This window comes from Patiria miniata, unplaced genomic scaffold (assembly GCF_015706575.1).
Source record: "Patiria miniata isolate m_02_andy unplaced genomic scaffold, ASM1570657v1 HiC_scaffold_10, whole genome shotgun sequence".
NCBI classification, from domain to species: domain Eukaryota; kingdom Metazoa; phylum Echinodermata; class Asteroidea; order Valvatida; family Asterinidae; genus Patiria; species Patiria miniata.
Genome location: NW_024037048.1, coordinates 11,742,707 through 11,765,082, shown reverse-complemented (window position 1 = coordinate 11,765,082; position 22,376 = coordinate 11,742,707). Strand labels below are relative to the sequence as shown.

Below are 22,376 nucleotides of genomic sequence, written 5' to 3'. Positions count from 1 at the left end.
CGCTTGCTCAGTTGAGGATCGTCTTCAAACTAATGTGTAATTGAATTGTTGAAAAAAAGAAGTGATTTGTGGTAATTTTGATCGAGCCCCGAGTCATGCAGGTCGAGTCCGAGTCCAAGTCCGAGTCTTCAGGGTCGAGTCTGAGTCCGAATCCGAGTCATTTGTCATCATGACTCAAGTCCAAGTCCGGGACTCGAGTCGGACTCGGACTCAGAGTCATACAAGTCTGCATATCAACGACAAAGAAAGTTGGGCGACAGCAACGACGGTTGCTCCTTGCACGGAATCCCATTATTAGAATACAAGCAAAACATCCACCCATTCATGAAAAGTCACGTAGAAACATGTTTTATCATGAACTAGCTCTTGTTACATAAATGTATTTCCATGGTAGTCAGATTAATCACCGCAACCCCTGTTTTACAGCAGACGTGGAAGGGAACGAGGCGTAACTTATGTGAAAATAAGCCTTTCTAAATTATAAAGTCACATTCTTCCGGGGATTCTTTTGAATGTTTACTAACCATATTTCAAATGCATTGGTCGGGAGAAATTTAATCACCATCTTTTCCACTTACGGAGAATGTTTGAAGAATCTGTTTGCATCTGGAACGATATTTTTGTCCTTGCCAATTTTAGGCAGCGATTATAAACCCATCAAAGTTTGAGCTAAAATGCGTAATAGGCAAACTAGAACCGCGAATAATGCGCATAAGCTCCCACATGAAAGAACGGGTCTTGATGCAATGATTTTGAAAACAAACATTTGTGCGACTTGTTTCAAGAGTACAGCAACACGAGTGACTTGAATAAAGCCTACCCAAACACAATGGTACTTGGATCTGCCTACAGACTACTGCAATAAAAGCGGCTCGATTTTTGAGGACCACAATTTGGACACCGAAATTCATTTGCACGATATTTACACGAAAACCGCAATATTTTCAAGTTATACATGTAGTTGTTTGTATGTTTTTGGTATAGCCTTTTTATATTTTGTGGGAAACGCGTTTTATAGGGTACATTCCAGTCGAAAGTACTCCTTTAAACCCAACCCGCCACGAAAAGTGCCCTCCATAATAGTCCTGCTCATGGGCCAGGAAAACTATGCCCGATGGATCGCCATAATTTCATGACTTACGCCTGGAAATGCGTATACGTAAGCCACATATGCCTGCAGCATCAGATGTAAACAACTGCTTCCCCATCTGTTCTCAGGAACAGTTAGACATGAGGTTAGTTTTCTTTCAAGCAGACCTTTGAAATGTGATAAGTAAACAATCTAATTCGTAAACTTTTGGGAATTTCATGACGATGTCACCTTTAAAATGATGTATGATGACTTTTGTCTTAAATATACTAGTCTTGCTACTTTCGAGTTTCACTCCCGAAAGATACTTTTTTTCTAAGCTTTCCACCAATAAAAAAATTACCCACTGTGGTATGACACGTGGAATTCCAAATCACTCCCCTTTTACAAGTTTCAAATAGTCTGCAGCCCGGCAATAATTCAGGCTTTTCTTTGAATACATTAGAACCGCAAAGGCAACCCTCAATGGAAGCTTTATTTCATAATCAGGGGGTTGCAAACGCCTTATATATGATTTTTTTTCTTCATGAAATAAAAATACAATATAAAAATTCGTCATACTTGTGGGGTGATGTTCCTTTCAGAACACATCACCCCACTACTTTAACAATAGAAAAACATCACCCCAGAAGAGGACCTTTAGAAAAAGGGATACAAGGAACACAATGCTCTGGCTGGGATGTCCGCCCGGACTGTGTGGGGACTTAAATTGTCTAAACTGTCTGCGTAATTTACATCGTGTAACAATATAAATCTACCCCCCCCCACACCACCCAAACCTGCTGAATATTGCCATAACCAGTGATAAAAACGTGTCACGGACAGGAGTATGGCCTTGTAGTATGCCTTGCTGTTATGAACGAGGTCCGATCGGAAGGCATGAGACTGATCCCGGAAAAGCCTTCGTTAGTGCATGTACTTTTACCTTCAAACGCCTTCAACTTTTACTTTGTAAGGACAAATGGGAAGGGAACCATACAGTAATTGAAAGGGAGGCACCTAGACAACGGGCTTTCCTCCCCAGACACATTTGTATCTGGTTTGGTGCGGCATGTCACAATACAAACGTTAACAAAACACCTGGTTTCAAAGACCTGTTTGTGTCTCGTGGTCTCCGGTCTGGCTTTGTCAGGTTTTTTTGGTATAATTCTTCACCTATGCAACTTATTACAATCAACAATTAGTCTTGGCCTCGGACCTGGACAATTTCCAAAGTGTGCGCTCGATTGCATACATAGATTAATGGATTCTTTGTTGTCCTCGAACGTACATCGTCTGTTGAAAATGGTCCTGTAATTACGTCTATACCAGAGAGTGTAGTCACGCATACCATTTATTGTCGTGGTGTTTAGCAGTCACATGCATTTGGGTAGAAAAAACCCTTGCCTTGTGTAAGGACAGGAAACAGACGTTGGACGATGTAGAGGGCGGGGGGGGGGGGGGGGGGGGGGGGAAGGGGGAGTTTTCCTGGCCCCGGCGACATTTTGTCATTTTTTTATCGGGAACGAAAGTGCCAGCACCTCATGCCGCTACTTGTATAGTGCTCTCTCTTTTTTTATTACATAATGAATGAAACAAACATGGGACCACTTTTTCAGAAAAAAATAACCTATTTCCCCCGGCCCCAAACCTGGATACGCTGCTGATGAGCGTGTGTTAATTAAAAACGCGTGCAAATCCCAGATCGACGGTTAGCAAGGGTTTGGGGCATTGTAAACCATTGTGGTGTAGTAGATCTAATTGACTCGTCACTGATCTTTTCCCAGGGTAGTTCTTAATTACCAGCGGACTTGTGATAATATCGAGAATATTACCCTGAGCTGTTGCGTGTCCGGACGGGAAGTCTGTGTCGATGCATCATGATCCTCTCTGGCTGACCTCGTCAAGAAGGATCTAGAGTATCCATGGTACATACGAGGGTAAATCAGAGAAAAAAATTGTGGTCTGAGGTTAGGCAAAACACGTACAACAAAACACGGACAGGCAAACAAACAAACAACCCAACAATTTAACAAAAATGAAACAAAAACCAATACCATTTCCTCCACTTCAAAATAAAAGTTGTAATGCTTATATGGCGCGTTCCATCGCTATGCTTATATAGCGCTTTTCCGTCTCATCAACAATCTCAAAGTGCTTTACAATTATTATTACCCCGTTCATCAGGCCACGCGACCAGGTGGCAGCCGATATCAGGGCACATTCAGTCCTCTACCCTCACAGGTACCCATTCATATTGTGGAGAGAGTCATTGTAGTTAAGTGTCTTGTCTAAGGGATAAACACCATGTTCCTGGCAGGGTTCTACGGAAGCCCGTTAGGGCCAGGTACCTCTTTCTCTTCCACGGCGGTGCGTTTCTCTTTCACGGTGGTGCGTTTCTCTCTCATGGTAGCTGGCCTCGCTTTCATAATGTGCGACTTATCAACTCACGGCCGCGACTTCATTATGTCGCGGCCGCGAGTTATTATTTCGCGGCCGCGAATTAAGTCGCGGCCGCGAGTTAAACGTTATGAAAGCAAGGCCAGCTACCATTAAAGAGAAACGCACCGCCGTGAAAGAGAAAGAGGTACCTGGCCCTAACAGGCTTCCGTAGTGTTCAAACCCACGCACCATCGTACATGAGTCAAACACCGTAACCACTGGACCATGGCATTCACTTGCCCCCCCCCCCCCACCATGAGATGGCGGCGTGCCTGTCATGTCTTCTTTTGTTGTTTTTAAAATTGTATTGATGCTTGTAAAGTTTATTATTCAGAAAATAGTATATGTTTGAAAGGAAAGTCTTCGACGTACAAACGTTTGAACTTACAATGACTTCATTTTTCAGTAAAAGTCTAAATAAATTTTATGAAGTGAGAATCCAAAACACTCACCGAAATCGAAAATCGGGGAATGGGCGGAGGGGGGGGGGGGGGGGGGGGGAGGGGGGGGGTGTGGAGGGTGGAGATAGAGGATGGGGAATATACAGATTTGATACTTCTACGTATACATACCTACGTCTACATGGCTGCATTTAGACCCCTTTCCGGCAATTTCTATTGTTTGATAACAGTTAAATTACAGATTGACTCTTTCTTCTTTTTTTCTTTTCTTTTCCCTTTTTGGTGTGTTTCGCTGGCCCCCTCGCGAAGCCCCTGTGCCTGCCCATTGCATTACTAGGCAGTTTTAGCCCGAGGAAAAATTTCGCTTAACCGTGAGAGAAATTTGGCGAAGTGTTGGGGATTTGTGTCTCAACAATTATCTGCCTTTCCCAACTTTTCCTTTGACGGTGCATCTATCTATTTCTTAACTAACTGTTTAGCAGATGACATTTAAAACTTTATTTCACATGAAAAGTGATCATTGCGCATTCAACATCTTCTCACACAATCATAGTTTGTCCATGTTTTCAGCCACCCCTCTCTTAAAAGGAACCTGGATTCTTCCATGTTAGTGGAAATTAAAACGGAAACGCGTCAAGGTGAAGACATTTAACCAATCAGTGTTGCTCGTACGACAAGGAAACATCCGCTGCCCTTGTCGCGCGGGGTATAAAGCTAAAGCACAGGCCGGGAATCAGCGTACCTGGGCTGATGAGGTGTTTGTGTTGACCTAGGTTCTTGTGTTGAATTCATCGCATCATGAAGACACTTGCTCTCATCGCGTTGGCTGTAGTCCTGTTCACGGCTTTTGTGCAGGAGACAGCGGCTTGGGAGGATGGGGACAAAGCGCCTACATATAAAGGTGAGTTATTCTCAAGACTAGTAAAAAGCCATAGATGAAATATGGAATATAGGTTATTCTTTGCTCATGTAATACATTTGTAGGTCGTATTGTCTTGTCCCACCCCCCCGTCTCGTTTTGTCACGCGAGGCCTTGTCTTCTAAAGTTAGTTTTAAGATAATTATCGTTCTTAATTGTATTTTAGAGTGGAAGGAGGCGATGGACAAATATTCTGACTCCAACGGCTGCGATTGCTCTAATTCAGTGTGCAAGTGTTGTCTTGGATTCAAAATCGTCGGGAAAAAGATCAACGGTAGGTTTGCATCTATTTATACACCCCGAGTTTGTGTTGCATTCAATAGGGGACGGTGATCAATAGAGGATAACAGTATACGTTGAACAATAGAGGATAACAGGGTCCACAATCCCCGAAGGTCCACAATTGACGAACGTGTACAAAACATATGTAAAGTCTTCCTATTAGAAGAAAAAAAGAGGGACAATAGGGGTCCGCGATTGAAGGTAATTATACGCACTTGTGCGCGTTTTTCAAGAAGATTGAATGTCATGTATCGAGTAAAATAGCCCATAAATGGGTATTATCGCTACCAGAAAGCTTTGTATATAGAAAGCTTTAAGATTACATCACAAGGATTTTATTTGTGTCCTTAATCATGGTTTTCACCCCTTTTTGAAAAAAAAAATGAAATAGTCGAATGTGCAACTTTCTCTTACAAGTCAAGTTTGATTTGCGTGAATTTATAAACTTTCACAACTCAACTGGGATCCACCGGTTTTTGTGTATGCATCTCGAGTCTGAACTCACTTATTCCAGTGAAGTACAACTGCTGCTCCACAACTATTGTGTGCTCACTTGACCCAGTTTTGCTATACGATTTTGTTTTGTTTTGAACACTGCAGCTTGTGGTACGACTGAATACAGCAACAACTTCATCAAGGTGGCTCTGAAGTTCCTGGGTAGCACCGTCGCCAGTGCGTCATTCTTAGGTACGGTTTTAGTGCTTGTCTGGCAGCTATACTGTATACAGCTGGTTCCAAAAGGTTTACACTTTTGTCAGAGACAGATTTCTCCAATTTAAAGACTCATGTTGAAATTGTTTTCAGATATTCTTAAACTACAAGATATTGGTCGTTTATGGTAAAACAGCGTTGAAAATACAGCTCATGTTAAGAAATAACGGCCATTCACAAAAAAATTGTCCAAACTAGTTTGTCCACACAATGGCAGTTATGCACGTTCTTTGTGGTCTTTCTGCACACAGTGCTATTGTGTTGACAATATTTCACAGAAGCATGTGGTTTTGACCATCCGTCTTGAAGCCATCGCTATTTCTTAATTTAGGCTTCTCTTTCAGCACCATTTTTACCTTGTAAAACAATTAATATGTAGTTTAAAAGTATATTGAAATAATCCTCACGCCTCCCAAATTCCGAGAATTTCGCACCTACTCAAATCTGGACATAAATATTGCGACCTTAATTTAACTGAATTTCTGTTCAGAAGAATTCTGGACATTGGGCGATTTGTTAGGAAAATGTAACTAATTCTTGGGGAAATGTTATAAAATTTGGAACTCTGTTTATAGATTTGGGCATGCATAGCGTTTGCCGCCTTACAGGAAACTACACATTGACAAAATGAAAAGAAAAGGACAAACAGATACTCGAATCACACGCTTACTAAACTACCGAACTACTAATATCCCCGCGCTGCGAATTTGCCGACCATCTCCTTTAAAGCTACAGTCCATCATTTGCAGCTGTCCATAAAGTAACTGACGTAATTAGTGTTGAAAACGTACTTGGTTGAACGATAGTAAGGGGACTAAACTCCCAGTGAAATTATTCTTTCTGGCAAGCTGTCATTTTGAAGAAATCGACGAAAGAAGGCCTTTATTCGGCGAAATTTCCGGTTAGTAGTTCGTTTTATTTATTCGGCGCAGCGCGCGCAAGCGTTGACACGACGCACACACGCGCGTGCAGTTGCTTTAATTCGTCGTATCAGTGCGCGACATCGCGTAGCTGCAATCCGCTCAGTGAGAACGTGTCTCGGACACTGAATTCAGGCCCAATTCAAAACATGATTCAGCAACTTTTGATTTGAAATAGAGATCGTAGAATGTTGTTTTTCTCGAAATATACAGCTGAGGCTGAGCTGAAACTTCATCAGGTTAGTTGTTAGCACCCTTCTTTAGATTTTGAGCGCATTTGTTGCTTCAAACGAACAAAATGCACAACTAAAAAATGATGGACTATACCTTTAATGCACCTGGAAAAATTAAGTCTGTAGCAAACTCTAGGTAGCGCACGGAATATTGTTTATCGCCCGAATATGCCAGTTCGGTCAACCTCGTCCCAAGTGCTTTATTTCCAACGTCGTTTCCAATTGAAACCCTGGATAGGAAACTTTCTTCCTGTATCCCTGATTCGATACCGCAATTGGCTAGAAATTGATTTATATCGTATACTTGGTGTTGTTATTCACAACGTGCAGTACGTGTTTTCGCGATCATTCGTCCACACCTTGTCGAAAATATTCATTTCCTTCCAAATTGTTCTTATTAATATGAAATGTGATACTACATGTTGTCTCGTTAAGATCGCAACAGTTTAATCAAAATAAAATCGTATTTTCGTAACTCACGCCATGCTCGCGCTGCGACGAATACGGGCGATTCACAATAGTGCGCCTCCAAGAGTTTGCAACGCGTTGGCCAATCACAATGCGCGAAATCTGTCGACCTTTTCCAAACGCGCATTGGGTCGACAGATTTCGCACATTGTGATTGGCCAACGTGTTGCAAACTCTTGGAAGCGCACTATTGTGAATCGCCCGTATTGATTCTGTTTTTACCCCAGACACCGCATACAAAAACAAACGCAAATGTTATGCACAGACAGGCACCAGACAGTGACTATTCCTCATTTGCATACGTGTTCAAAAATCTTGCTCATGCAAATGATCCAATACCAGGGTGAGAGAGCAGGTAGTGGTGGGCGCGTACTGCTCGACACCCGGAGGTTGCAGTTCGGTATTTCAACTACGCATGCTCACAATTATAATGGGTCATGGGTCATTTGGGATAATCGAAGGCGTATTATGAACGCGCACAGAAACGGGCGCACGCACGACGCTCGTGCGCCAATTACAACCAGAATGGGCGTTCGCGTTATATCGCGTATCATTACGTCAGCGATTTTCCCCGAATGACCTTTGACCTGGACAACTTCATCGACATACCGAACTAGCTTATTGGCAAAATATTTATCATTTTATTTTTTCAGTGACAGACGATAAGTACGAAGCGTGTGGCAAGAAGAGTGGTATCAAGGTTTGTCTGTCACTGGTTGACGTCGTCAAGACCACCAGCTCCTTCTCAGCTAAAACCAAGATCAAGGTGAAGGGAGTCGGCAGCAAGAAGTCTGACAGATTCACCATACCTTTAATTTAGCTCGGAACCAGGCCTACTACCAACCATCCATCACGTGATGATGATGTCAATTTTGACTACTGGATGTTTTTGTATAACCGTAAACTTATCTGGATTTCATTATGAAAAGCCCATTTCCGTTGAAACTATCCTCACGGAATAGTCCTGATCCGAGACAACGCGGCATTATGACGTCAGTCTTTGTTTACACGTGCGCTTCATGGTTCTAGTCACCACCTGGCTCCCATAGGAAAATGCACATTTATACACAGTGTGACGTCATTATGTTTCAGGCACACTCATTACAATTCGGGCGATTCACAATGTAGTGCGCCACCAAGAGTTTGCCACAAATTCGCAGCGCGGGATATTTGAAATTGTAATAGTTTGTCCGGTCAGTAGTTTCGTAAGCGTATGATCTGAGTATCTGGTTGCCCTTTTTTCTTTTTATCAACATGGTGTTTTGGTAAGGCGGCAGGATGCTATGCCCGAATCTATAACAAATTAGCACAAGTTATTTACTGACACTCGTTGAAATGGGCCATGTTTCGTCGACCATAAACTTGAAAAAATTGACTGTCCGTGGCAAACTCTGCTTCAGTACTGCGTAAGGGGTTATAAACAAACTCTTGGTGGCGCACAACATTGTGAATCGCCCGAATATTAGCCAGACTCTTTCTGAAACACCGTACGCCGACAGAGAGGGCGCCACATTATAAAGACAATAGACATTAAACGTATCACGGCATCGCAACTTTGAAAACCTGGGAAGTGTCAAGTTCAAACTACCAAACAGTCAAATTTGAATATTCTAGACTTATATGGCAATCAACCTTGCTTTAGGATCAGTCTCAGTATTGTAACGAACGCGGAATGGATTATATTTTATCTTTTGGTAGTTATCAAAATTCGATGGAGCTGCTTGTATCTTTGACATTGTCAGAGATAACGTTCAGACTGTAATGCAGACTCTTCATTATTTTCAGCAGTAACATAACCTCGCAGAGCAGAAGCAAATCGATCTGCAATTATGATAAGTTCATAACCTTCATCGGACAATATTTTTCAAGCCAACATCATGATTTAGCTGGTCAACTTGACTAGAATTCGGGGGAAAAGTTATTGGAGTTTTGGGGTCATCGCATATATGTTATTAACAACCACACATTGATGGTATTGTTTTCACATTGCGACATTGACTGCTAGGGATTGGTCGTACATAATATGTTATAACATAATATGTAGTAACCATTTATTAATTAATTAATAAATGCATTAAAAAGATCGATGATGCACCGTACGAAGCCTAGCCTAGTAACAATTGAGAGACAAAGCCATATAATCTGTATTAATATCTAATATCAACCTCGTCCCCATTGTGTGGAGCAGTTAACCGTTAAGGATTTAGTGCTAAATAATTAGTTTTTTCAATGTAACATTTGTCCGAGGTCGCCTATATTTGGGGGGGGGGGGACAGATCTGGGGGGGGGGGGGATTAATGGGGAGGGTGTCGCAACCATTCAGTTCCGCTGCAAATGACCGCTGACTATTGTTATGAAACTCGTAAAATGGGGCCAAAATAATAAATGTTATACTAAAGTTCCTTCTTCCTAAGTCTTTTCTCAAATTGCCGTGGAATGCAGAAAGCACGCCTTCACTTACCCACCCACCCCCATTTTCGTGAAAGCTTGATCCGCCCCTTGTGGGCAACGGTAATGTCAGCTGTGAATACAGCCATTGAGTTTTGAGAATAAACTGTCAACGTAGGGGTCCCCAACCAAATAAAGGCCAATAAGTCCAACGCCTCATAGGTCTGACGCCTCATAGGTCCGACAATCGAATTTACTGTAGTTTGGTCCGTATTTGTCCGAGTACAATGAGTTAAGTTGACCGCAGTGCGCCCTCTCACGTTCGTAAAACGACCTCAGTCACATCGTCGTATAATTGGAAAACTCGTTCTTGCCTTGTCATCAATTGAACCTTTCTCTGTTACGGTCTACAGCTTCGACTGGTTTGACTGGAGTCCTGCTGCTGCTCAATTTTAATGTGTTTTTAATGAGTTACGATCGATTATAAGCTTTATGTGGCCTCTCTGGGCTCCTATAAATTTTGCACTAAATTTAGTCGGGCACCATTTGCAGTAATCAGCTGACATTTGAAGAAAAAAAAATGGAAATAAAATACAGCCGCATCGCCGCACCGCTATAGGGCAAACTCCGTACCAGAAACCGAAGACTTTTTTTGGCCTAACAGGGCATTATATTCCTTCGAAATTCGTAAACGGAAAAGTTTAAGGTAGAGGGACGAACCTGCGTTCACAGGAACGGAGTGCCCATCTCTTTTTCGTTTAGCGATTGGGCCAGACTCATATGCTGCGATGGGGGGATCGCCACACCTCCTCCACAGCGAGTCTGCTACCTTCCCAGCATTGAATAATAATGCTGGTAATTGAGGTAAAGCGCCTTTCAAGGGCACAACACGCATGGTCACGGTGGGGCTCGAACAAGGGCGGATCCAGGGGGGGGGGGGCCAAAGGGGGCCATGGCCCCCCCCCAAAACGAAACCAATTTTTTTTTTTTTTTAATGTGACATCGCAATAAAGGCAGGCAATGAGTACACCACCATCTTTTCCTCAAAAAAAATTGGTTAAAGTGGTCAGAAATTGCCTCAGATCGCACCACAGAGCATCTAGAATCCAAAATTTTTCGGGGCCCTCACGGGCCCCGAACCCCACGCCGTAATTTTTTAGACCCACTTTTTTTGGGGGGACCACATTTTTTTTTGGCCCCCCCAAAAATTGTGTTCTGGATCCGCCCTTGGGCTCGAACCCACAATCTTACGATCATGAATCCTGTGCTCCACCGCTGGACCACACGTGCCCACTATACGGAAAAGAAACGTGAAATATTTGAGAAAAAACAGGTATAATAACAAGATACATTAAGTATGCGTAATTTACATCGTGTGACGTTATAAACAAAAATACCTGCTGAATATTGCCATGAGCAGTGATTAATAAGAACGTGCCGCGGATAGTTGTATAAGCAAGGTCAAATCGGCAGGCTTGGGATTAACCCCGGAAAAGCCTTGTTTGTTAGTGCAGGTAGCTTTACCTCCAAATGCTTCAACTTTCAATTTGTAAGGAAATTAAACTAAGCTTTCGGTCCCATCAATTGAGAGCTAAACAGGAGCCTGACCTATATTTTCCACATGTTGTTTGGGTATTGACTTGAAGTGTTTGACTTTTCGATGGTTTCTAATTTTGTTCTAGATCTTATCTGAAATTGACCGGAATAGTGGCTTCAAGTTACCAGCAATTTTTCGCAAAAGCAATACAAACATTTGTTACATTTTTTCCTTCATATTTTGAATTGATTGTTGAGTGTAATTAGTTCCGTACGGGCGAGGTCGGATCCGAGGGCTTGACCCCGAACAATCCTTCTTGAGTGAAGATGCCTCCAAATGCATTCATCTTTTAACTAGTAAGGCAATAAAACTAAGTTGTTAGTCCAGTCAATTGGGACAAACAGGACCTGACCTAGAACAACTTACAATATATAATATATTTTGATGTTATCACTCAAAAGAGTGGAAAGGTTCTTTTATAAACTTTTCTCTAATATTTATTTCATCAGACGTTAACGTAAACATTAATATGGAGGGCGTCATGTTTTCGTTTGCGTCCGTTGACCGTCAGAAAATCCGTTCACATCACGTATGAGACTTCGCGAGACACGACTGATCACAGCAGACGACTTTTCTATATCAACCAATTATTAAAATAAATGGTTATTTACACTGCCGCGTAATGCTATAGCATATTTTCTTAAAAGAAAATCAAGCATTTGTGATTATTTTTGCTGCCCGAATTATTTATTGGTTAAAATAAATCACTTTGTGTTCAATAAACCTTTTTTTTCAGGGAAAATCTTTGCATAAACAGGTCTACTTGAAACAAGGGCAGGAAATGATATACACAAAGAGTTCCATTTAAAGTTAAATTTTTAGGTGTCTACGCCAATAGGTCGAAAGTCCAATTTTGAATATTAGGGAAAAATCCAAAATCCGAGATTGGAGTGTTCCTTTTGTGATAAATTCAGGTCATTGGTATCACCTATAGATACCATACAAATTCTCAAACATATTAATATTTATAATCAAAAACTTAATGAAGCAAATTCACGGGATTAAAATCTTGCAGTGAAAATTCAGCTGAATTGTGGGCTTTCGAGAAAAGAAATTAGGCAGTGTGACAAATGTATTACCTCGACAAATAATTAACGTGCCCCCAGATCGTAAGCCTTACGCTTACAACATTTTCTGTAAGCATTACAACCTGAGCCTAGTATTTCCTGAATCCAACACATAATTTTTAGGTGCTCAATTCATAATCCATGCGTGCACTCTCCAACCGTTTTCCATCTGTGTATTATCAAAATGATTTTTAGACATTCCTTTTTTGCAATTAATCGTATCTTGTCTGGGTACTTAATGCGTACTTTGGGCGGATGAAAAATGTAGAATATTGAGTCAAGTTAAAAATGTGTATTGCTCTTAATATAAAACTCACTGTAAAAAAGTATGTAAAAAGCAAAAGGAAATTGTACATGTACCCCCACCCAATTTTTAAATTTCCAACGCAATGTTGTTTGCTGCACTCGCATGTGGTCACGAATCCCAAACTTTAGCTTAAAATTCACATGTAAATCGATGCAGGTCACCAAACAAATTGTTCGAGGACAAAATGTCCGAAATTTTAAATCTAAAAAAATGCTTAAAAAAACCCACCCTTCCACTCAGTAGGAACAATTAATTTTTTTCACATGTCGTTTATGTATTTATATGAAGTTGTTTGACGCTTTAATTGTTTCTATCGAAATTTGTTCTGAGTCTCATCTTAAATTGACCTCCATTGGCTTCAAGTTACCAGCAATTTTCCGTAAAAACAATTAAAACATTTGTTATCGTTTGTTTTCATAATTTTGAAAATTGATTGTTGCATGTAATTAGTTCCGTACTCGGTATGCACAATGCCTTCAACTTTTAATTTGTAAGACACTGAAACTAAGCTATTGCCTTCAATTTACCAGCAGTTTTTTTGAAAAAAAAACCCAATTACATGTTTTTGTCTTCGTTAAGATTTTTTCTCCTCTCTTTTCAACCTTTTTCCACGACAGGTTTTGTTAACGTTTTTCTTCCACCGGTAAACTTTGCATTTTCCTTAATCTGATCGACTAGAGATTTGGCATTTACATAAACCACCACCACCACATATGGCCCTAAAAAGATTTTCGTCATCATGGCGTCATCAGGTGTCAATTTACGTCATATTAAAGGTACATTTTTGCTCCATATATGTATTTTTACACGTTTTTCTTTAAACAATCCACTTGGCACTTTCATATGTTTGATTGACTATAAACTTGGCAGACACTTAGACTCTCAGCTGGTGATTGTCGCTTATGATTTTCGTCACAATGAAGTCATCGTGTATCACGTGACGTAGCACATGGACAGGAATGTGTTACAAATGAAAATTGAACTTTTCTAAGGCCCATAGATGCGATTTAGTTGTAACATGATATAAGCCGGGACGCACTACAAATAAAAATTCAAGTGATGCCATTATGACGTCACCACAAGTCATGGAACATCACAGTAAAGTGGCATTTTTCTAAGGCCTATATCTACAAACCAAAAAGCTTGACATTATTCTCATATATACCGGGATGTGTTAAAGATGAAAATTCAAATGACCTCAACATGAAGTTATCAGATGTCACGTGACGTTACACTATCGGGACATTTTTTTCTGCAGATAACAATTCAAGAGTTTGTGCGTATGAAATTTGAACAGTCGTCGTCATGTCGTCATCACATATCATGTACGTCTGTTCACGACCATTATGTCCGTTTGGCCGATTACGCCCGACAACCGATTATGACGAGCGACGACCGTTTTAAGCAAGATATGGAGGATCCATGGTGCTTGCGAGGGTAGAAATCCCTGAAAAAATGTGTTTCAAGTTTTGGAAAGCCGCCCTTCCCGTCTTCTCCACCTATTTCTCAACTGACCATTTAGCAGATGACTTTCAAAACCTTATTGCACCATGACATTTGCGCATTGAACATCTTCTGTCACAATTATAGTTTGTCAATGTTTGCAGCCACCACTTTAAACGGAACGTGAATTCTCCGATATTTCGTGGGTGATTAAACCATCAAGGTGAAGACATCAACCAATCAGTGTTGCTCGTACGATAAGGAAACATCCACTGCCCGTGTCGCGAGGAGTATAAAGCTGAAGCACAGGCAGGGAATCAGCGTACTTGGACTGTGGTGTTTGTGTTGACCTAGGTTCTTGTGTTGAATTCATCGCATCATGAAGACACTTGCTCTCATCGCGTTGGCTGTAGTCTTGCTCACAGCTTTGGTGCTGGAGACAGCGGCTTGGGAAGATGAAGACAATGCGCTGACTGATGAAGGTGAGGTTTTCTCAAGACTTATCAACAGATACGTCAGGATGAAAAATGGAAAACAGTTTGTTATCCGTTTACAATTTCTTTTCGATTGTGTTGTCTTGTCCTTCTTTCCCCTCTTCTCGTCTATGTTTTTCTCATTTGGCCTGTTTTTTTTTCTCATTTGGCCTGATCATCTAAAGCTGGTGAAGGATAAATATTACTCTTAATTCTATTTCAGAGTGGATGGAGGCATTGGACGAAGTATCGGTCTCTGGCGCCGGTTGCGATTGCTCAAATTCAAAGTGCAAGTGTTGTATTGGATTCAAAGTCTTCGGGCAAAAGATCAACGGTAGGGTTACATCTTATTATACACTCCTGCTTTGTTCCAAAATAATGGAATCATGTAGCATATACCGAGCATAATTAAGCCCAGAAACTGGTTTTCACGCAAACAGAAGAGCTTTGTATCGAAAGCTGTAAGGCGATAGCACAATGATTTATTTGTAAACATAAAGGAAATAAAGGTTAATCACTTTTTGAAATAATTGAAATCATCGCATGTTGTACTCTCTCTCAAGTCCAGTCTGATTCCGGTAAATTCAGAGCTTAGCTTTGGTTCACCAGTCTTGTACAGGCATTTCATTCCAGCTGACTTATTCCAGTGAAGTACAACTGCTGCTAATCCACAACCATTATGTGCTCACTTGACACAGATTCGTTACATGATTTTGTTTTGTTTTCAACGCCACAGCTTGTGGTACGACTGAAATCACCACCAGCTTCGTCAAGGTTTCTCTGAAGTTCCTGGGTAGCACCGTCGCCAGTGTGTCATTCTCAAGTAGGTATTTTAGTCTTTGTCTGATTGCTATTATTGCAGGCCTTAAAAATATGTATTCAGAAGATGCAATTTGCGTCGAAGTGATGGAAATCATTATCAAGTTCTGCCCTTCACCGACGTATAAACACTGTATACCAAGCGTGTTACCTCCCGAGTGAAAGGTCGAGCTAAAAACACTCGGGTGAGACTCGAGCCCACGACCTCACGATCTCCGGCTTTCTAGTGCAGACGTCTTACCACTAGACCACCGAGCTTGCGGGATCGGTTGGCTGGTTCGAATCTGATACATATTAACATATATTATCAATATTAACATATAAACAGTCTTTGCTTTCTTCCAAACCAGTAAATACTGTAGGCCTGATTACAGGTTTACTTCGCACCTTTTTCGAAAGTTGACCATCTCACAGCCGGGGGCGAGTTCCGCCCCCCTCAGATCTTGGCCATCGAGTGACGAAAAATTATGAAACGCGGTACATGCATAGAACAGCTTAATATCAACATACCCAAAAAATGTCATGACTATAGGTCTAAGGGTTTTGGAATGATGGCTAATTAACTATTCATATGCACCAATGGTAATTCTGTTTTGTGTACACTACGTATATGGGGAAATTAAGTTTCTGCGCGGCAACCCGTGCCCCGAATTTTATGTTTTTGGTATCAAAAGATGCGCAAGGCTCGAGGCTAAAACGTCAGGACAGCTCGGGAAGCGAACACAAAAATTGCAAGGGTACTGCGGAAAAAGTTGAAGGGGGGGGGGGGGGCAGATTCCGCCCCTGCCCTTTCAGGGTTAAGCGACAGAAATGTATTTTAAGCCATCGTAAAAAGTTTCATGACATTGCAAAATTTGAAATTTAAAATTTAAAAGCAAATTAGCCATATCCTGTCTGAAGCTCACGTATGCGATGTTTTACATGGGCAATCGTAGTTATATTCCTTGGCAATAACGAACTGTTTTGCACCTAATCAAATATGGACGTGCCATAAATATTTTAGACCTGAATTCAAACCCCCCTTGTTTTGAAGATTTCTGGGAATTGGGGGATAAGTTGAAGAAATGTTACTAATTCCCGGGGGAATATTAAAAGGTGGAACTCGTATGATTCCTATAACCTACCCAAACCAATTGGCAAATTGTTCTCTATTTCTTTTCAGTCGATGACAACGATTACGAAGCGTGTGGCAAGAAGAGTGGTATCAAGGTTTGTCTGTCACTGGTTGACGTGGTCAAGACCTCCAGCTCCTTCTCAGCTAAAACCAAGATCAAGGTGAAAGGAATCGGCAGCAAGAAGTCTGATAGATTCACCATACCTTTAATTTAGCTCGGAACCAGGCCTACTACCAACAAGCCGTTACGTGATGACGATGTTAATTTTGCGTACATTTCACTTGTAGTTGATGTTTTAGTGTAGATGTAAACTTATCTGGATTACATTTTAAAAAAGCCTGCTTCCATCAAAACCATCCTCACGGAACAGACTGATACATAATAACGTCATTTTTGTTTGTTTACGCGTGCGTTTTCTCGTCTCCACCTGGTTGCCGTAGAAAAGCGCTAGTCTATACACAGGGTGATGTCATCATGTTTCATGCCTATTTATTACAATATTTGTTACAATCTTTCTGATTCAGAAACACTAACGCCGCTGTAGAGGGCACTACATCGTAAAAGCAGTTTATGTTTAACAATATGTTGATAGAAACGTATCACGGTATCAAAATTTTCAAAACATAGATAGTGTAAACTTCAATTTACCAAACAGTCAAATTTAAAATGTTAGAATAATACATAATATGGAAATCAAGCTTGTATTCAGATCACCCTCGTGGTTGTAACGAATGACGGTTGGAATAAATAATACATGCTTATATTAGAAGAAACACGATGGTGCTGTGGAATCATAAATTAAATACTGGCAATTATTTTAAGATTAGAAGACACTATAAGCTCGTGTAATCATACAGTTTAAGAATTCGGTAATTATCTGCCGGATAATGGCTCTCCACTGTTCCCTGTCCCCCATAGCAGCAGGTAGGTCTTCTTTTATGAAGCCTGTATCCTGACAAATGCTGTCCACAAAGGTAGTATTCGGTCTTCGTTTGAGTCGTCTGCCATGGGAGGAAGTCTAAGCTGCTAACAGCAAGCTCAGGATGCCTATGACAGTGCCCCGCAAATCTTAGTCTTTTTTCCCTGATCTTGTCACTGATCTTCGGTAAAACGAAAATTAGGAAGCTGTTGTGGCATAAAGTTTTACAATCTCAAAAAGTATATATGTCTAATACGTTTTTAGTGCTAAATATGAATTGGTTTAAAGGAAGCGGTGTCGGGGATGTCGCAAGACCGATATCATATTTCTGGCAGGAACAAGTTGTCCCAGTTTACAACCGTATCGGTGCAACCAAGTAAAATAGGCAAAACATCCGTCCGCCGAACTCAGGAATATTCATTGTTGAACATTCAAAAATTATATTAGAGAGTTCTGCTGAGAGCCAAGGAATTGGAAGATTGAAGACATATGGCACTGCACCTCGGGCTCGGACTTGGGGCTTCCAATTCTGAGCATTTTCGGATACAATTGGATCCGAAGGTGGCGCTTTTCAGCTTTGTTGTGGAGGGATCTTTTTTCACAATGGCTACACTTGTTCAGTTTTCGTTTCAGGGGTGGTATTCTTTGGGTGTGAAATTCTCCAAAAAGTCTTAAGTCACCCCACCAAAAATTGAAAGGAAATTGAAAGATGACATGCTGAACATTATTTTGTCTGTGCAGCCAGAACACCAATGAGAGTTCTGAATATTTTGAAAATAAGGCTGAAGTATGGTGATTTATCAGTGATGTCTATGGAAATATATTTACTTCGTTGCACCTGTATAACCGGGGATTAAATGGAACAACAGCAGAGGGCGCTATACAAGGACGCAATTTTCTTGCAGCTGAGGGCAAGTTCGCGCAAAAATTATTGTTGACCAATGGTTAACCATAGTTCGACTAAAGTTAGCCCGAACTCTGTCTAGCCGACGGTGGTTGAGTACGCTAGTCGACTATTTGGAATCAGACTACCGCGGCTGGTCGCGCAACGATTTATAGCTGGTTATCAATAGCAATTCCCCATAGGGTAGCAGACCAGTAAATAAACTTCCATAGACCACAATGGTAAATGCTCCCACTTCAAAAATTCGGGAAAAATACTCACAACTCTTCAAGGTGTTCGAGACACACATCAAATTAAACCTTATTTCATCATCTTTCATTTTTTGTTCAATTTACGGGGGGTCAACTGATGACTTTTAGGAGAAATTTCAATCTGAAGACGATCACCCCTGAAAATAGTCCTGAAGCCCATCGCCATTTTGAAAAACGATGCCTACACTCCATTGCAAAATAGAGCGCTTTTAGGGTCCAAATTACATCCAATTTACACAGAACTGCAAGCTCCCAGTCCTGTGCACGGCTTCCATCCATATTTTTTACAAACCTTCAAGTTCATGGCCCACAGCATGCTCAAATACCGAAGATTTTGAGGGCATGCAAATCGCGATTTGGCCGGCGCAGGCAATTTCGGACCGATTTACTGGTCTGCACCCTATAAGGTAGCAGACCAGTAAATAAACTTCCATAGACCCCAATGGTAAATGCTCCCACTTCAAAAATCCGGGAAAAATACTCACAACTCTTCAAGGTGTTCGAGACACACATCAAATTAAACCTTATTTCATCATCTTTCATTTTCTGTTCAATTTACGGGGGGTCAACTGATGACTTTTAGGAGAAATTTCAATCTGAAGACGATCACCCCTGAAAATAGTCCTGAAGCCCATCGCCATTTTGAAAAACGATTCCTACACTCCATTGCAAAATAGAGCGCTTTTAGGGTCCAAATCACATCCAATTTACACAGAACTGCAAGCTCCCAGTCCTGTGCACGGCTTCCATCCATATTTTTTACAAACCTTCAAGTTCATGGCCCACAGCATGCTCAAATACCGAAGATTTTGAGGGCATGCAAATCGCGATTTGGCCGGCGCAGGCAATTTCGGACCGATTTACTGGTCTGCACCCATAGTGCGGACGGGACCACCTATCAACAAAAATGGCGGAAAACAAAACTGTATGCGCTAAATTTCATTTTCATTGCACAGTTTTTCCATGTAGCTAGCTTAGCATCATGTCACTTTTGCCACCATTGTACAATAATATTTGCGATTATGTAACATGTCCTAAACTATACACAATCACTATTAGTTGTGTTAATACAGAGAAACAACAAGTGTTGAATAATTGTGCGACCGCCATTTTTTTTAACGGTCGTTGACGGTCGTTGACATGACAATAGACCATTATCATGTTGCAGCCACTTGATTTTTTCCCATTCAGATCAATGTAAAGAAAGCGAGGCTGGAAGGAAAAATAGTCTGTTTTTTTTGCAAAAAAACACTATCATTCAGTACTGTTATTGGATACAGGGAACACGAATAAAATGGTGGAAGCATGATAAAGGTCTATAGTTCGACTAGAGTCGTTCGCACTTCAACTTCAGTGAGCATGCGCTAAGTACGTCACGAATCAACCACTAGTTAACCACTGGTCCTTGCTCGAACTTGCCTTAGACTGAGGGTCTCGGCTGTGACCGTTCGAAATATAATTGGGCATGTCTTGATGGATCCTTCGGCTGGGCACTTCCCAAGGGGGCATTTGCCTTTAATTAAGAACATTTGGGCCTATACTGGTCATAAACATTTTGGTGACCCAGACGTGATATTTCAAGCATTCACCAAGACACATGTCCGTCAAGATATGTGTCAAGAGAAGCATGTCCGCCTCTGCTTCAGACAATTTCGGTCGTCATATTGCAACCCTGCAAGTCTCTCCTCAGTTAAGGGGGGGGGGGGGGGGATGACTATACGGCAACATCCTAAAATTGCCCCACCGTGGAATTGCGTGGAGGGGACATCATGTGACACTATAGGGGCGTTGTTCTATATACTTCATGATGTTGCGCGATTAACCTTACATACAAACAGTGCATTGTTTGCTTCCGTACTGTTTGTTTTCCATATTTCAAAATAATTGAATACATTGGATCGTTGGACAGTTACAAGATAACCTCAAATTCGGCAGTTTATATTTCTCATCACAAAAAAATGGGGGATAATACAATGGTGCGTTCCCTTTGTCAACCGTGGTATGGGGATATATCCTTCCCATCCCGGGATTTACGCTCATGGTTTGGTGGACAGCGTCACGTAAACAGCGCCACCTTCGTTGAAATGGTGTACAGCCCTCCTCAGGCTTTTCGTTTTATTTTGCAACTTCTAGTGCGGTGTTATGAGTTTGCATGCCTCACGCTAGTCTTGGCCCAAGACGTCCGTGACTAAGAGCAATAGTTGCATTGTTGTGTAACGTACTTGCATAATTGTTTGTTACTTTCTCGCACTATAGTCTTTGTCATTTCGCAGCAATGGGGGCGGGGCCATTTTATGTCGATAAGACCATCTGTATAAATTCGAACAAATCTGTTTATAGATCCGTGCTTGATCATCGCACGAATCTAGATCGTTGATTGGTTCCCTAGGAAAGCGCTGATATGATGCTCGATAACCTATCGCGGGACGTGTATGTTTAGAACCATCGGGCGAGCCATTAAACCTTCAAGTCTCGATCGCTGATTGGTTCCCTAGGAAAGCGCAGATGCTCGATCACGTGTCGCGTGACGTGTATGTTTACATCCGTCGGGCGAGCCATCGAACCTTTTCTCGATCACTAATTGGTTCCCTTGGAAAGCCTACGGAGAAAATGAGTGCGTTCGATTACCCCCCCCCCCCCCAGCTTACTCGCGCCTGGCTCCTCGCGTAATGACAGACATGCGCAGTGGAGCTAAATAAACGAACGGGATATTTGAAATTGTAATAGTTTGTCCGGTCAGTAGTTTCGTAAGCGTATGATCCGAATATTTTTGGTAAGGCGGCAGAATGCTATGCCCGAATCTATAACAAATTAGCTCAAGTTATTTACTGACACTCGATGAAATGGGCCATGTTTCGTCGACCATAAACTTGAAAAAATGGACTGTCCGTGGCAAACTCTGCTTCTGCTTCAGTACTGCGTAAAGGGTTATAATCAAACTCTTGGTGGCGCACTGCATTGTGAATTGCCCAAATATTTGCCAGACTCTTTCTGAAACACCGTACGCCGACAGAGAGGGCGCTACATTATTAAGACAATAGACATTAAACGTATCACGGCATCGCAACTTTGAAAACCTGGGAAGTGTCAAGTTCAAACTACCAAACAGTCAAATTTGAATATTCTAGACTTATATGGCAATCAACCTTGCTTTAGGATCAGTCTCAGTATTGTAACGAACGCGGAATGGATTATATTTTATCTTTTGGTAGTTATCAAAATTCGATGGAGCTGCTTGTATCTTTGACATTGTCAGAGATAACGTTCAGACTGTAATGCAGACTCTTCATTATTTTCAGCAGTAAAATAACCTCGCAGAACAGAAGCAAATCGATCTGCAATTATGATAAGTTCATAACCTTCATCGGACAATATTTTCAAGCCAACATTATGATTAAGCTAGTCAATTTGACTAGAATTCGGGGGAAAAGTTATTGGAGTTTTGGGGTCATCGCATATATGTTATTAACAACCACACATTGATGGTTTTGTTTTCACATTGCGACATTGACTGCTAGGGATTGGTCGTACATAATATGTAATAACATAATATGTAGTAACCATTTATTAATTAATTAATAAATTCATTAAAAAGATCGATGATGCACCGTACGAAGCCTAGCCTAGTAACAGTTTAGAGACAAAGCC

The 22,376-nt window shown here is 41.3% G+C and overlaps 2 protein-coding genes across 2 annotated transcripts; both read left to right on the top strand.

Moving 5' to 3' along the window:
- The first annotated feature begins 4,645 nt into the window (after positions 1 to 4,645).
- On the top strand, positions 4,646 to 8,542 carry LOC119738054. The gene is made up of 4 exons (XM_038212783.1): positions 4,646 to 4,813; positions 4,998 to 5,105; positions 5,714 to 5,800; positions 8,099 to 8,542. The coding sequence occupies exons 1-4, from the start codon at positions 4,711 to 4,713 to the stop codon at positions 8,263 to 8,265; spliced, it is 465 nt and encodes a 154-aa protein (XP_038068711.1). The 5' UTR covers positions 4,646 to 4,710; the 3' UTR covers positions 8,266 to 8,542.
- A 6,006-nt stretch (positions 8,543 to 14,548) lies between these two features.
- On the top strand, positions 14,549 to 17,485 carry LOC119738047. Its single transcript, XM_038212770.1, has 4 exons — positions 14,549 to 14,729; positions 14,944 to 15,054; positions 15,457 to 15,543; positions 16,702 to 17,485. The coding sequence occupies exons 1-4, from the start codon at positions 14,627 to 14,629 to the stop codon at positions 16,866 to 16,868; spliced, it is 468 nt and encodes a 155-aa protein (XP_038068698.1). The 5' UTR covers positions 14,549 to 14,626; the 3' UTR covers positions 16,869 to 17,485.
- Positions 17,486 to 22,376: the final 4,891 nt, after the last annotated feature.